At 45.8% G+C, this 15,909-nt stretch overlaps 1 protein-coding gene and 1 non-coding gene across 2 annotated transcripts in view; one reads left to right on the top strand and one right to left on the bottom strand.

Annotated features, from left to right (window-relative positions):
* Positions 1 to 15,091, top strand: part of DHTKD1 (dehydrogenase E1 and transketolase domain containing 1) — a 60,266-nt gene extending 45,175 nt beyond the window's left edge. Inside the window, exons 13-17 of the mRNA XM_003930616.4 lie at positions 758 to 922; positions 4,109 to 4,191; positions 4,853 to 5,022; positions 9,187 to 9,272; positions 12,659 to 15,091. Of these exons, the coding sequence (XP_003930665.1) occupies positions 758 to 922; positions 4,109 to 4,191; positions 4,853 to 5,022; positions 9,187 to 9,272; positions 12,659 to 12,760 (606 nt within the window). The 3' untranslated portion in view covers positions 12,761 to 15,091. The remainder of the gene's footprint in view (positions 1 to 757; positions 923 to 4,108; positions 4,192 to 4,852; positions 5,023 to 9,186; positions 9,273 to 12,658) is intronic.
* Positions 2,722 to 2,823, bottom strand: LOC120367642 (U6 spliceosomal RNA). The gene has a single exon (XR_005581971.1). It is a non-coding gene; the product is annotated as a U6 spliceosomal RNA (small nuclear RNA).
* Positions 15,092 to 15,909: the final 818 nt, after the last annotated feature.

The raw sequence follows: 15,909 nt of genomic DNA, 5'->3' as shown, positions 1-15,909 counted from the left end.
CACACACGACCAGGTGTGGTGGCACATGACTTTAATCCCAGCACTTTGGTAGGCTGAGGTGGGCGGATCACAAAGTCAAAAGATTGAGATCATCCTGGCCAACATGGTGAAACCTCGTGTCTACTAAAAATACAAAAATTAGCTGGGCATGGTGGCACACACCTGTAGTCCCAGCTACTTGGAAGGTTGAGTCAAGACTCACTTGAATCCGGGAGACGGAGGTTGCATTGAGCCAAGATCACGCCACTGCACTCTAGCCTGGTGACAGAGCAAGACTGTTTCAAAAACAACAACAACAACAACAACAACAAAACCACACAGACAACAACAACAAAACCACACAGACACACAGACACACAGACACACACACACACACACACACACAATGATTTTGATTATTTCCTTAGGAAAGTGAGGTTCTGATAGTGCTTCCTTCCCCTATCTTAGCCCTACAGTAATCAGAATATGTTGGTTTTTTTTTTTTAAATCCTTTCCAGATGATTCTTGCTATCAGCTATGTTTGGGAACAGTTATCTTAGATGACCCAGAATTGGGCCCGTGGAGAAAGCCATCAGAACTCTCCTTTGGATAATACTTCACAGTTCCTAGATTTACCTGCTGTCATATTTCTGTGATGTTGGGAAATGGCTTTTCTGCTACAATTGAGAGCATCCATGTTTCTCTTTGGCTGTCCCATTGTGACTGTGACTGAAATAGATGACCTGAACGTTCTTCTTTCCTGCCATTTCTCTCCCAGATGTGTGACAGTGTGGAAGAGGGGGTGGATGGAGACACGGTGAACATGTTTGTGGTTCACCCAACAACCCCCGCGCAGTACTTCCACGTGCTGAGAAGGCAGATGGTCCGGAGCTTCAGAAAGCCGCTCATTGTTGCTTCTCCTAAGATGTTACTCAGACTCCCTGTAAGTAGAAGAAACTGATGAATAAGCCTTCCTCCTTTTCTCATTGTTTGCACTCCTTTTCTTTTCTATTTTCCATATCTATTATATTTAAATTACAGGAACACCTTTTTAGTTTCAACTGACTTTGCTGCTTTCTTTTTTTTTTTTTTTTTTTTGAGATGAATTCTCGCTCTTGTTGCCCAGGCTGGGGTGCAGTGGCGCGATCTCGGCTCACCGTAACCTCCGCCTCCCCGGTTCAAGTAATTCTCCTGCCTCAGCCTCCCGAGTAAGCTGGGACTACAGGCGCACACCACCACACTCGGCTAATTTTTGTATTTTTAGTAGAGACGGGGTTTCTCCAGGTTGGTCAGATTGGTCTTGAACTCTAGACCTCAGGTGATCCACCCACTTCAGCCTCCCCAAGTGCTGGGATTACAGGTGTGAGCCACTGCACCTGGCCCTTTTTTATTTTTGTGAGACACTGTCTTGCTCTGTCAGCCAGGCTGGAGTGCAGTGGTGCAATCTGGGCTCACTGCAACCTCTGACTCCTGGGTTTAAGTGATTCTCCTGCCTCCACCTCCCAAGTAGCTGGGATTACATGCAAGAGCACACCACCATGCTCAGCTAATTTTTGTATTTTTATTAGAGATGGGGTTTCGCCATGATAGCCAGGCTGGTTTCGAACTCCTGGCGTCAAGTGATCGAGCTGCCTCAGCCTCCCAAAGTGCTGGGATTATGGGTATGAGCCGCCATGCCTGGCCTTGTTGTTTTAAGCAGTTTTTAGCATTCAGAGGGGAATAGGGAGGTACTCATTCTTGGGGGCGATACTTTAACAGCCCTAAAATCAGTGCCTCCTTAAACTTTTTACACCAGGTACCTTACTTGACCTAACCTAGCCGGGCCCTGGGAGTCAGTATCTAGTCAATAGCAGGAAATGGATTTCAAGTAGTCTCACCAATAGCATCTGTTCATTTATGGTTCATTTACTGGTTCTTTCTTACCCAATATTTCCCAAACAACCTTATATATTTCGAGGTGACCTCATAAGCCTGGAAGCATCACTGAACATTTAGGAAGAGCTAATGCAATGCCTTTAGCATCAGTTTTCTGATGGGGCTTTTTTTTTTTTTTTTTTTTTTTTGAGACAGAGTCTCAGTTTGTTGCCTAGGCTAGCATGCAGCAGCATAATCTTGGCTCACTGTAACCTCTGCCTTCTGAGTTTAAGCGAGGCCTCAGCCTCTGGAGTAGCTGGGACTACAGGTGCGCAACACCATACCCAGTATTTTTTTTTTTTTTTTTTTTTGAGACAGAGTTTTGCTCTATCATCCAGGCTGGAGTACAATGGCATGATCTCGAACTCCATTACTGCAACCTCCATTTCCTGGTTTCAAGTAATTCTCCTGCCTCAGCCTCCTGAGTAGCTGGGATTACAAGTGTGTGCCACCACGCCTGGCTAATTTTTGTATTTTTTTTTTTTTTTTTGAGACGGAGTTTCGCTCTTGTTACCCAGGCTGGAGTGCAATGGCGCGATCTCGGCTCACTGCAACCTCCGCCTCCTGGGTTCAGGCAATTCTCCTGCCTCAGCCTCCCGAGTAGCTGGGATTACAGGCACGCGCCGCCATGCCCAGCTAATTTTTTGCACCTTTAGTAGAGACGGGGTTTCACCATGCTGACCAGGATGGTCTCGATCTCTTGACCTCGTGATCCACCCGCCTCGGCCTCCCAAAGTGCTGGGATTACAGGCTTGAGCCACCGCGCCCGGCCGCCACCTGATTCTTAAAATTATATTGTGGCACCAGGCAAAAGGTAATCATCTTTTTAAAAATATATTTTTAAGTTTTTCTTGTCATCCTTCTGCAGCGGCCGTGCTCACCTCCTCTGTGGTGTTCTAATTTTAGTATATATGCTGCCAAGACAAGTACAAAAGGCAATCTTTTGTACTTTTTCTTTCTCTTGAGGCAGAGTTTCTTATGTCCCAGGCTGTAGTTCAATGGCACAATCTTGGCTTACTGTAACCTCCACCTCCTGGGTTCAAGCAGTTCTCCTGTCCCAGCCTCCTGAGTGGCTGGGATTACAGGCACACACCACCACGGCCAGCTAATTTTCATATTTTTAATAGAGACAGAGTTTCATCATTTTGGTCAGACTGGTCTCAAGCTCCTGACCTCAGGCAATCCTCCCGTCTTGGCCTCCCAAACTGCTGGGATTACTGGTGTGAGCTACCACACCCAGCCTTTTTCTATTTTATTGAGACAAAGTCAGACTCTGTTGCCCAGGCTGGAGTGCAGTGGTTTGATCATGGCTCACTGCAACCTCCACCTCCCATGATTCAAGCTATCCTCCCACCTCAGCCTCCTGAGTAGCTGGGACTACAAGCACGTGCCACCACACCCAGCTAATTTTCATATATTTTTGTAGAGATAGGGTTTACCGTCTTGCTCAAGCTGGTCTCAAACTTGTGAGCTCAAGTGATCTACCTGCCTCAGCCTCCCAAAGTGCTAGAATCACAAACTGGAGTACTGTAACTGGCCAGTTTTGTTTTGTTTTGTTTGAGATGGAGTCTTGTTCTGTTGCCCAGGTTGGAGTGCAATGGCACGATCTTGGCTCACTGTAACCTCTGCCTTCCCAGTTCAAGCAATTCTCCAGCTCAGCCTCCCGAGTAACTGGAATTACAGACACTCACCATGATGTCCGTCTAATTTTTGTATTTTTGTAGAGACATGGTTTCACTATGTAGGCCAGGCTGGTCTCGAACGCCTGATCTCCGGTGATCTGCACACCTCAGCCTTCCAAAGTGCTGGGATTGCAGGTGTGAACCACCACACCTGGCCTGTTGTTTTGTTTGTTTGTTTGTTTTTTAAATAGAGACAGGGCAGCAATGGGGAGGGTGGAGTAGGGGTTTTGAAGGGAGTCTCACTATGTTGCCCAGGCTGGTCTTGAATTCCTGGCCTCAAGCGATTCTCTTGCCTTGGCCTCCCAAAGTGTTGAGATTCCAAAAGGCTATTTTATGCAACCTCAGAAACCTAGTTCTACTCTGAAGTGTACAGAACTGATATTTTTTGACAAGGTGCTGTGTCTGTTAGTATATGTGCTTCCTTGCAGTGCTAGGCCAGAACTTTGACACTTATGTTTGGTAGCGACCCGCGTTAGTGACAGTGTCACTTCTATCTGTTGCTTGCTGGATGTGTGGCCTCTTCTCTCTCATAGGCAGCTGTGTCAGCTCTTCAAGAAATGGCACCAGGAACAACATTTAACCCGGTCATTGGGGATTCATCTGTAGATCCAAAAAAGTAAGATATGTATATCTGTTTCATACTCTGTGGTAGAATTTTAATTAGTGGGAAAAGTAGTTCGCATTAAGAGATCTCAAGTGGCACAGATCTCCTCTATCGTATTTTTATTTAATTTTTTTATTTTTGAGACTGAGTTTGGTTCTTTTGCCCAGGCCGGAATGCACTGGTGCGATCTTGGTTCACTACAACCTCCGCCTCCTGGGTTCAAGCAATTCTCATACCTCAGCCTCTCGAGTAGCTGGGATTACAGGCACCTACCACCATGCCCTGCTAATTTTTGTATTTTTAGTAGAGATGGGGTTTCACCAGGTTGGCCAGGCTGGTCTTGAACTCCTCACCTCAGGTGATCTGTCCGCCTCAGCCTCCCAAAGTGCTGGGATTACAGGCATGAGCCACCGCGCCCAGCCTACTCTATCCTAATATAAGTAAGTCCTTTAAGTCAGTGGAGTGGGAGTTAAGTGTGGGTGGGAGAGTGGACTTTGGAGGCATACGTTGCTGAAGAAGGATCTCCAGGAATAGCCAGTGACTGAACCCAGCTGCAGAGCTCCCCCTGCCTTGTTTGCCAGACCTTTAAATCTGTAGTCTCCCCTTTATTCTGACACAATTCTTACCTTGAAAAATTTCTCCTCCACCCTGCTGTTCCTTTTCTATCCAACAGGGTTAAGACCCTTGTGTTCTGCTCTGGCAAACATTTCTACTCCCTGATGAAGCAAAGAGAATCTCTGGGGGCCAAGAAGCACGACTTTGCCATCATCCGAGTAGAGGAGCTCTGCCCCTTCCCATTGGATTCTTTACAGCAAGAGATGAGCAAATACAAACATGTTAAAGGTAAAGGGTTGCTCTTGTTCGGGGTCTTTGATGTTCAGATAGCCGAAACCTATTTCCACTCTTTTTTTTTTTTTTTTTGGTGGGGGATGAAGTCTTGCTCTGTCACCAGGCTGGAGTCCAGTGGTGAGATCTCGGCTCACTGCCTCTGCCTCCTGGGTTCAAGTGATTCTCCTGCCTCAGCCTCCTGAGTAGCTGGGATTATAGGCGTGTGTCACCACACCCAGCTAATTTTTGTATTTTTAGTAGGAACGGGGGTTTCACCATTTTGGTCAGCCTGGCCTTGAACTCCTGACCTCATGATCCACCTTCCTCAACCTCTCAAAAGTGCTGGGATTAGAAGCGTGAGCTACCACTCCTGGCCAACTCTTAAATGAAAAGAGGTGGTGGAGGTTATTAGAAAATTGAATCTCGGGCCGGGCACGGTGGCTCAAGCCTGTAATCCCAGCACTTTGGGAGGCCGAGGCGGGTGGATCGCAAGGTCAAGAGATCGAGACCATCCTGGTCAACATGGTGAAACCCCGTCTCTACTAAAAATACAAAAAATTAGCTGGGCATGGTGGTGCGTGCCTGTAATCCCAGCTACTCAGGAGGCTGAGGCAGGAGAATTGCCTGAACCCAGGAGGCGGAGGCTGCGGTGAGCTGAGATCGTGCCATTGCACTCCAGCCTGGGTAACAAGAGCGAAACTCCGTCTCAAAAAAAAAAAAAAAGAAAATTGAATCTCAGACAGGTGCGGTGGCTTATACCTGTAATCCAATCACTTTGGCATGCTGAGACAGGCGGCTTACTTGAGGTCAGGAGTTCGAGACCAGCCTGGCCAACATGGCAAAACTGCATCTCTACTAAAAATATAAAAATTAGCTGGGTGTGGTGGTGTGTGCCTGTAGTCTTAGCTACTTGTGGGGTTGAGGCAGGAGGATCGCCTGAGCCTGGGAGGCTGAGACTTCAGCAAGCCCAGATTTGCTGCTGCTCTCCAGCCTGGGCTACAGAGTAAGACCCTGTCTCAAAAAACAAAAACAAAAACAAAAAAGAGGCCCAGCACAGTGGCTCATGCCTGTAATCCCAGCACTTTGGGAGGCCAAGGCAGGCAGATCGCTTAAGGTCAGGAGTTTGAGACCAGCCTGGCCAACATGGAAAAGCCCCGTCTCTACTAAAAATATAAAAATTAGCCAGGCATGGTGGCGGGCGCCCGTAATCCCAGCTACTCGGGAGGCTGAGGCAGGAGAGTCGCTTGAACCCAGGCGGTGGAGCTTGCAGTGAGCCGTGATTGTGCCATTGCACTCCAGCTTGGGCGACAGAGAGTCTCTCACAAAAAAGCAAAACAAACAAATAAACCCAAAGAAAATAAATAATCCAATTTTTCAGAATGTGCAAAAGCTTTGAGTAGGCACTTCTCCAAAGAACTGGACAGCAAATAAGCACTCGTAAAGATGCTCGGTATCACTCACGATAAGATAAATGAAAATTAATCCAAATGAGCCATGGCCACTCACCTATTAGAATCTATTAGAATGGTTAAAACTAAAACAAAACAACAGACTCCTGCTGTTCAGTATTGATGAGGAGCAGAGCCACTGGAACCTTCATTTGCTCCTGGTGGGTGCAAGCTGCAAAAACCTTAATCTTCTTAGAAAGTTAAATCCTGAGTTACCATATGGCCCAGCAATCTCACTCATAGGTATTTATGCAAGATGAATGAAAACACATTCACAGGCCAGGCACAGTGACTTACATTTGTAGTCTTAGCACTTTGGGAGGTCCAGGCAGAAGTTTCACTTGAGGCTAGGAGTTGGAGATCAGCCGGAGCAACATAGCAAGACCCTGTCTCCACAAAAACTAAAAGCAATTAGCTAGGCGTGGTAGCACGTGCCTGTAGTGCCAGCCCACTCAAGAGGTTGAGGTGGGAAGATTGCTTGAGCCCAGCAGTTCAAGACTGCAGTAAGCTATGATCATACCACTGCACTCCAGCCTGGGTGACAGAGTGAGACCCATTCTCTCAAAGACATTTTTTTAATTACAAAAGAAAAATAGCCCAGGCACAGTGGCTCATGCCTGTGCCAGCACTTTGGGAGGCTGAGGCAGGTGGATCACTTGAGCTCAGGAGTTCAAGAATAGCCTGGGCCATGTGGCAAAACCTCTTTTCTACAAAAAGAGGGAGGGAGGGAGGGAGGGAGGGAGGGAGGGACGGAGGGAGGGAGGGAGGAAATTAGCTATGTGTGCTGGCATGCACCGGAGGGAGGGAGGAAGGGAGGGAGGGAGGGAGGAACGGAGGGAGGGAGGGAGGAAATTAGCTATGTGTGCTGGCATGCACCGGAGGGAGGGAGGAAGGGAGGGAGGGAGGAAATTAGCCATGTGTGCTGGCATGCACCGGTAGTCCCAGCTACTTGGGAGACTGTGGTGGGAGGATCACTTGAGCCCAGGAGGTTGAGGCTGCAGTGAGCTGTGATTACACCACTGCACTCCAGCCTGGGTGACAAAATGAGCCCTTGTCTCAAAAAATAACATTAAAGAGGTTTACAGAAAAATCTGTTGGTAAGTGTTTATAGCAGCTTTATTCACAATTGGCCCAAACCAGAAACAGCCAAAACGTCCTTCAACCAGTGAATGAATAAACAATTAGTAGCACATCCATATCATGTGCTACTCAGCAATAGAAAGGAGTGAACCATTGCTGTGCACAACAGCATGAGTCATTCACAAATGCATCTGACAGCTCCGGAGCCAGACCCTGCAACTGCATGACTTCACTGATAGGACATTATGGAAAAGAAAAAACTGTAGGGATAGAGAAAAGATCAGTGATGTTCAGTGGTGGGGATGGGAGCTGGAGTCGACTACGAAAGGTCAGGCTGAGGAAATTCTCGGGGTGGGGTGGACAGAACTGCTCTCTATCATGTTTGAGGTGGTGGATACATAACTGTAGTTGCCAGGAAAAAAAGAGACAAGCAACGCTCTGCCATGCTGGAAAAGCATATATTTAAGTGAGTTTGAATATATAGAGAGAAATCTCTCTAAGCTTGTCTCTATATATTTCCCTTCCTTTTTTGGTGGACGGATGCTCCTCAGCCTACGATGAGGCTACATTCCAATAAATTGCATTGTAAGTTGAAAATACTGTTAAGTTGAAAATATAGGCCGGGTGCAGTGGCTGATGCCTGTAATCCCAGCACTTTGGGAGGCTAAGGCAGGTGGATCACCTGAGGTCAGAAGTTTGAGACCAGGCTCACCAACATGGTGAAACCTCATGTCTACTAAAAGTACAAATATTAGCCAAGCATAGTGGTGCACACCTGTAGTTCCAGCTGCTTTGGAGGCTGAGGCAGGTGAATTGCTTGAACCTGGGAGACGGATGTTGCGGCAAGCCAAGACTGTGCCACTTCACTCCAGCCTGGGTGACAGAGCCAGACTCTGTCTCAAAAAAAAAAAAAAAAGAAAGAAAGAAAATGTGGTACATATACACTAGGGAATACTATGCAGCCATAAAAAGGAATGAGATCATATCTTTTTCAGGGACAGGGATGGAGTTGGAGGCCATTATCCTTCACAAACTAACGCAGGATCAGAAAATCAAATATTGCATGTTCTCACTTGTAAGTGGGAGCTGAATGATGAGAACAGATGGACACAAGGAGGGGAACATCACACAGTGGGGCCTATCTGAGGGTCACGGGGGAGGAAGGAGAGCATCGGGAAGAATAGTGAATGGATGCTGGGCTTGATGCCTAGGTGATCTGTGCAGCAGACCACCGTGGCACACGTTTACCTAGGTAACAGACCTGCACATCCTGCACATGTGTCCCTGAACTTAAAATAAAAAGAAGAATGCATTGACTACACCTAACCTACCAATCACAGCTTAGCCTAGCCTGCCTTGAACATGCTCAGAACACTCACATTAGCTTCCAGTTAGGCATAATAATTTAACACAAAATTTATTACATTTTATAGTGGAGTATTAGATATCTCAAATAATTTATCAGATTTATTGTACTGAAAGTGAAAAACAGAATTGTTGTGTGGGTACCTGAAGTACAGTTTCTAGTGAACGTGAATTGCTTTCACACCATTTTAAAGTTGAAAAATCCATCGTAGGTGGAATCATAGTAAATTGGGGACGGTCTGCATGTGTCTACCTGAGGTGCTGAAATGAATTTCTTCTCTCATAGATCATATTTGGAGTCAGGAGGAACCTCAGAACATGGGTCCGTGGTCTTTTGTTTCTCCAAGGTTTGAAAAACAGCTGGCTTGCAAGGTAATCACACTTTTTCTCCGGGAGTGTTTTGTGTGCATGTTTTTCTTGGAACATCAACAAATGAGTTTATTCCCTATTGCCAGTTCAATTCTTTAAAGGTAAACCAAAATATAAAATCTAGTTTTAGGCTGTTCCTGCAGAAGAAACTGTTGAGTGCTTATGGGGCCATATATATATATATATATATATATATATACACACACATGTTTCTTTCCTTTTTTTTTCTGAGACAGAGTCTTGCTTTGTCACCAAAGCTGGAGTGCAATGCAATGATCTCAGCCCCCTGCAACCTCTACCTCCCAAGTTCAATCTATTCTACCACCTCAGCCTCCCCAGTAGATGGGATTACAGGTTACTGCCATCATGCCTGGCTAATTTTTTATATTTTTGTAGAGACTGGGTTTCACCATGTTGGCCAGGCTGGTCTCGAACTCCTGATCTGAGGTCATTTGCCCACCTCAGCCACCCAAAGTGCTGGGATTACAGATGTGAGCTACCATGCATGGCCTACGTGTTTCTTTTCTTTTCTTGTTTTGTTGCATAACAACATTTTGGTCATCAACATATTAAAATCATGTTTAAAAAAATGGTTATACTTGGCTGGGCATGGTGGCTCATGCCTATAATCCCAGCACTTCGGGAGGCCAACGGGGGTATATCACAAAGTAAGGAGATGGATACCATTTTGGCCAACATGGTGAAACCCCATCTCTACTAGAAATACACAAATTAGAAATATACAAATTAGCTGGGCCTGGTGGTATGCAACTGTAGTCCCAGCTGCTCAGGAGGCCGAGGCAGGAGAATTGCTTGAACCTTGGAGGCAGAGGTTGCAGTGAGCCGAGATTACACCATTGCACTCATCCTGAAAACAGAGTGAGACTTTGTCTCAAAAATAGGTAGTTATACTCAACAAAGTAAAAGCCCTTACCTTTTGGCTCTCCATCCCACTACCTCAGCATGTCTTATATAAGCCTTGGTCAAGCCGGAGGAGGAGCAGACTTGTTTTACAGTATGGGACTGGATACACCCAATAACGCTCATTCCAAGCCCATTGTATTAGTTTGTTCTCACATTGCTGTAAAGAAATACCTGAGGCCAGTGCGGTGGCTCATGCCTGTAATCCCAGCACTTTGGGAGGCCAAGGCAGGTGGATCACCTAAGGTCAGGAGTTTGAGACCAGCCTAGCCCATGTGGTAAAATCCCTCTCTAAAGTACAAAATTTAGCCAGGTGTGGTGTTGGGTGCCTATAATCCCAACTACTCCGGAGGCTGAGGCAGGAGAATCCCTTGAACCCATCAGGTGGAGGTTGCTATGAACTGAGATTATGCCACTGCACTGCAGCCGGGGCGACAGAGTGACACTCTATCTCAAAAAAAAAAAAAAAAAAAAAAAGGCTGGGTGCGGTGGCTCACGCCTGTAATCCCAGCACTTTGGGAGGCCGAGGCGGGTGGATCACGAGGTCGAGAGATCGAGACCATCCTGGTCAACATGGTGAAACCCCGTCTCTACTAAAAATGCAAAAATTAGCTGGGCCTGGTGGCGCGTGCCTGTAATCCCAGCTACTCAGGAGGCTGAGGCAGGAGAATTGCTTGAACCCAGGAGGCGGAGGTTGCGGTGAGCTGAGATTGTGCCATTGCACTCCAGCCTGGGTAACAAGAGCGAAACTCTGTCCCCAAAAAAAAAAAAAAAAAAAAAATACCTAAGACTGGGTAATTTCTAAGAAAAGAGGTTTATTGGGCTCATGGTTCTGCAGGCTGTACAGGAAGCATGGCGTCTTCTTTTTCTGAGGAGGGCTCAGGAAGCTTCCCATCATGGCAGAAGGCAAGTGGGGAGCAGGCGTGTTACATGGTGAAAGCAGGAGCAAGGGAGGGCTGGAAAGCTGTGCCACATGCGTTTAAATGACCAGATCTCATGAGAACTCACTCAAGATCACAGGGACAGTGTCAAGGGGATGGTGCTAAAACAGTTATGAGAAACCCACCCCCACGATCCAGTCACCTCCTAGCAGGCCCTACCTCTAACATTAGGGATTACAATTCCACGTGAGATTTGGTGGGAACACAGATCAGTATCATATCATCCATCAGCGCAGCTGGGCTTCTGCACATCAAAACTGGTATACTTCTTGCCTGGGCATAGTAGCTCATGCCTGTAATCTCAGTACTTTGGGAGGCCAAGGCAGGAGGATCACTTGAACCCAGGAGTTCAAGACCAGCCTGAACAACACAGCAAGACCCTGTCTCAAAAAAAGAAACAAAAAAGAACAAAAAAACCAGTTATACTTCTTGATTTTTTTTTTTATTCTGTTAGTAGGTAAGTAGGCCCTTAATTTATTTTGCAAACAAGACCTGTTCTATCTACCTTGTCATTTAGGAGGCTAGATTGTTTTTTAGAAAGTGAAAACCAATTATACTTGTGTATGTATTTCTATTCTGCTTACATTAGAACTCAGTTCACTCATTTGATACCAGTTTGTTAGGCTCAAATCATTTTTCTTGTAAATAGTTCTAATTAAATAAACTCTACAGTTAGAATCAACTAATAGTTACTTGAGAATAGGACAAATTATGGCTGGGCACAGTGGCTTACGCCTGTAATCTGAGCACTTTGGGAGGCCAATGTTGGGTGGATCACGGGGTCAGGAGATTGTTACCATCCTGGCCAACGTGGGGAAACCCTGTCTCTACTAAAATACCAAAAATTAGCCAGGTGTGGTAGCACGTGCCTGTAGTCCCAGCTACTCAGGAGTCTGAGGCAGAGGAATCACTTGAACCCAGATGGCGGAGGTTGCAGTGAGCCGAGATAGAGCCACTGAACTCCAGCCTGGTGACAGAGCAAGACTCTGTCTCAAAAAAAAAAAAAAAAAAAGGACAAGAACATGTCTCATCTTGCCTGGCATTCCATTAGTTGTTAGTGGTGACATATTTCCCTCCAATCTATTTTTTTTTTTTTGAGACAAAGTCTGGCTCTGTTGCTTAGGCTGGAGTGCAGTGGCACAATCTCAGCTCACTGCAACCTCTGCTTCCGGGGTTCAAGTGATTCTCGTGTCTCCACCTCCTGAGTAGCTGGGATTACAGGCACATACCACCACGCCTAGCTAATTTTTGTATTTTTTGTAGAGATGAGGTTTTTCCGTGCTAGCCAGCTGGTCTCAAACTCCTGGCCTCAAGTGATATGCCTACGTTGGCCTCCCAAAGCACTGGGTGACAGGAATCGAACCACGGAGCCCTGTCCCTTTAATCTATTCTGTGTAACTCATTATTTGAAAGAGGCGATTTATGGTTAAACAAGCTAAGAGAAATACATGCACTGTTTTGGTGGAACTAAGCAGAGGTCTGATCTGGTCAAAATGTCATTTTATTTCTTCTCTGCTGCACTTATAGCTCCATCTGGTGAGCCGGCCCCCTTTGCCAGTACCCGCTGTAGGAATTGGCACAGTTCACTTGCAGCAGCATGAAGAGATCCTCGCCAAGACCTTCGCTTGATGACTTTTGAAGAAACACTATTTGTCTTTAAGAAAACTGCTATTAAGGCCAGATGCAGTGGCTCCCGCCTGTAATTCCAGCACTTTGGGAGTCTGAGGCGGGTGGATTACCTGAGGTCAGGAGTTTGAGACCAGCATGGCCAACACGGTGAAACCCCGTCTCTACTAAAAATATAATAAATAGCCGGGTGTGGTGGCAGGTGCCTGTGATCCCAGGTTTTCAGGAGGCTGAGGCAGGAGAATTGCTTGAACCCAGGAGGCGGAGATTACAGTGAGCTGAGATCATGCCATTGCACTCCAACCTGGGTGACAGAGCAAGACTCTGTCACAAAAAAAAAAAAAAAAAAAAAAAAAAAGTGTATTGAAAGAGAGGCCTCCTTCCTCAGCTCTCTCCCGCAGCTCTGTTAGGTAACATGAAAAGACTGTACTCCTGTAAGATGTTGGGAGTGATATACATGATTGAATCTGGAATAGGTGTAACAACCAGGAGAACTGGTTATAAATACATGAATGCAGCCAGCAAATTTATCCTTGAAAATGTAATAGCAGAAATAGGAAAAACCAAAACAATAACAACAAAAAAAAGTGTGGTAGCCGGGTGCGGTGGCTCACACCTGCAATCCCAGCACTTTGGGAGGCCGAGGTGGGTAGATCACCTGAGATCAGGAATTCAAGACCAGCTTGGCCAACATGCTGAAACCTTGTTTCTACTAAAAATACAAAAATTAGCCGGGTGTGGTGGCGTGCACCTGTAGTCCCAGCTACTTGAGAGGCTGAGGCAGGAGAATTGCTTTAACCTGGGAGGCGGAGGTTGCAGTGAGCCAGGATTGTGCCACTGCACTCCAGCCTGGGTGGCAGAGCAAGACTCCATCTCAAAAAATATAAAGAAAAGTATGATAGTGTTATAGATTGGTTAGCTCTGAGTGAGCTGGAAAACTAGGTCATTATCTAGATTATTTCAGACTTGACCCTAATTGACCATGTATGACCAGGAAACCCTTCTGAGTTTACAGCTCCGTGGAGGTGACTTCAACACTGCCTCTTGGTTTGTTTGATGCATGTCACTTTCATTAATTTTCCCTCTCCTTTTTAAAAGTCCTGTGGAAGTACTGCTATTTCCATTTTATGTAATCTCTGTTGCTGCTTTCCAGCCACCGTATAAAGTATCTCCCCCAACACTAGCAATTCTCGGTCCTATTAAATACAAGTCTCTGGGTGGATGATCTTCTAGTACTATATTTTTAAATTAAGGAGTTTTAGTTATAATGAAATTGATTTGTGCCTATTTTACCATAAACTTTTTTTCTTTTGAATTGTTTTTGCAGTGATAACTTACTATTTTTAGCTGACTTGGGTGTCTGAGATGGGGATTTCAGCCCTTGGCTAATCAGAATTGCCTCTACAACTCCCTGCTGCAGTATGTTTATCTGTAATGTTTAAAGAACACTTCCTGGCTTGATGCCATGGCTCACTCTTGTAATCCTAGCACTTTGGGAGACCGAGGGCGGGTGGATCATTTGAGGTTGGGAGTTTGAGACCAGCCTGGCCAACATAGCCAAACTCTGTCTCTACCAAAAATATATAAATTAGCTGGACGTGGTGGTGCATGCCTGTAATCCCATCTACTTGGGAGCCTGAGGCAGGAGAATGGCTTGAACCTGGGAGGCGAAGGTTGCAGTGAGCTGAGATCTCACCACTACAGTCCAGCCTGTGCGACAGAGCAAGGCTCTGTCTCAAAAAATAATAATAAAGAAAGAAAGAATACTTCTTTAACAGAGGGACCTTCCCAACGCCAGGTGCTTGGGGATTTCTTAGAGATCACCAACTGACTTCCTCACTGTGAAATGAAAGCCAATGCTGGAAGCTGAAGTAAACAGCAAACCATGTATGGCTTCACCGGACTCGGTGCTGGGGAGCCTCTACCGCCTACTGTTCTTGTGTCGTGATGCTAATTCTCTGAAGTGGTGTGGGGAGAACCAGGGGACTGCACAAGCCCAGCCCTCTCTACTTTTACCAGCAATGGATCGTTTTCTGAAATCAATGTGCATATAGGTTGTTCTAGCCACAGCGGTAGATCTATGATTCACATCCAAAATGTGTGCCTTAGTCATTGATTTAACATTTCTCTTGTATTCATATCCCTTTCTTCCCATATACCTCAATGTATTCTTCCTGTGTCAAGCCTTATAAATCATGTAATTTAGCACCGCTCATATAAATCAGTAAAATCACAAAGGTCTGTTTAATGAAAATGATGACCAATGTTGTATTTTTTTAACAAGAAAAAAAAATAAAAATAAAAAAAATAAAAGCATATCATCATTTTTTTTCATCAGGGCTTCTGGATTTCTTGAATGAAAAGATTTCAAAAGTCTAAGCACAGAAATGAGATAGAAGATTAGATCTTTTTAAAAGGTTAGTTTAGGCTATGCATGGTGGCTCATGCCTGTAATCACAGCATTGTGGGAGGCCAAGAGGGGCAGATCACCTGAGGTCAGACGTGCGACACCATCCTGGCCAACATGGCGAAACCCCATCTCTTATTAAAAATACAAAAATTAGCAGGGCATGGTGGTGCATGCTTGTAATCCCAGCTCCACAGGAGTCTGAGACAGGGGAATCATTTGAACCTGGGAGGCGGAGGTTGTAGTGAACCAAGATCACACCACTGCACTCTAGCCTGGGTGACAGAGCAGGACTCCCTCTCAAAAAATAAAAATAAGGCCTGGTGTGGTGGTTCACACCTGTAATCCCAGCACTTTGGGAGGCTGAGGCGGGTGGATCACAAGGTCAGGAGTTTGAGACCAGCCTGGCCAATATGTTAAAACCCTGTCTCTATGAAAAATACAAAAATTGGCCGGGCATGGTGGCTCCTGCCTGTATCCCAGTTGGGAAGCCGAGGAAGGTGGATCACCTGAGCTTGAGAGTTTGAGACCAGCCTGACCAACATGGAGAAACCCCATCTCTAATGAAAATGCAGAATTAGCTGGGTGTGGTAGCACATGCCTGTAGTCCCAGCTACTCGAGAGGCTGAGGTGGGATAATCACTTGAACTGGGAAGTGGAGGTTGCAGTGAGCCGAGATCATGCCACTGTACTCCAGTCTGGGCAACAGAGCAAGACTCTGTCTCAAAAATAAATAAATAAATAA

Source organism: Saimiri boliviensis, chromosome 8 (assembly GCF_048565385.1).
Source record: "Saimiri boliviensis isolate mSaiBol1 chromosome 8, mSaiBol1.pri, whole genome shotgun sequence".
NCBI classification, from domain to species: Eukaryota; Metazoa; Chordata; class Mammalia; order Primates; family Cebidae; genus Saimiri; species Saimiri boliviensis.
This window is presented reverse-complemented; position numbering and strand designations above follow the sequence as displayed.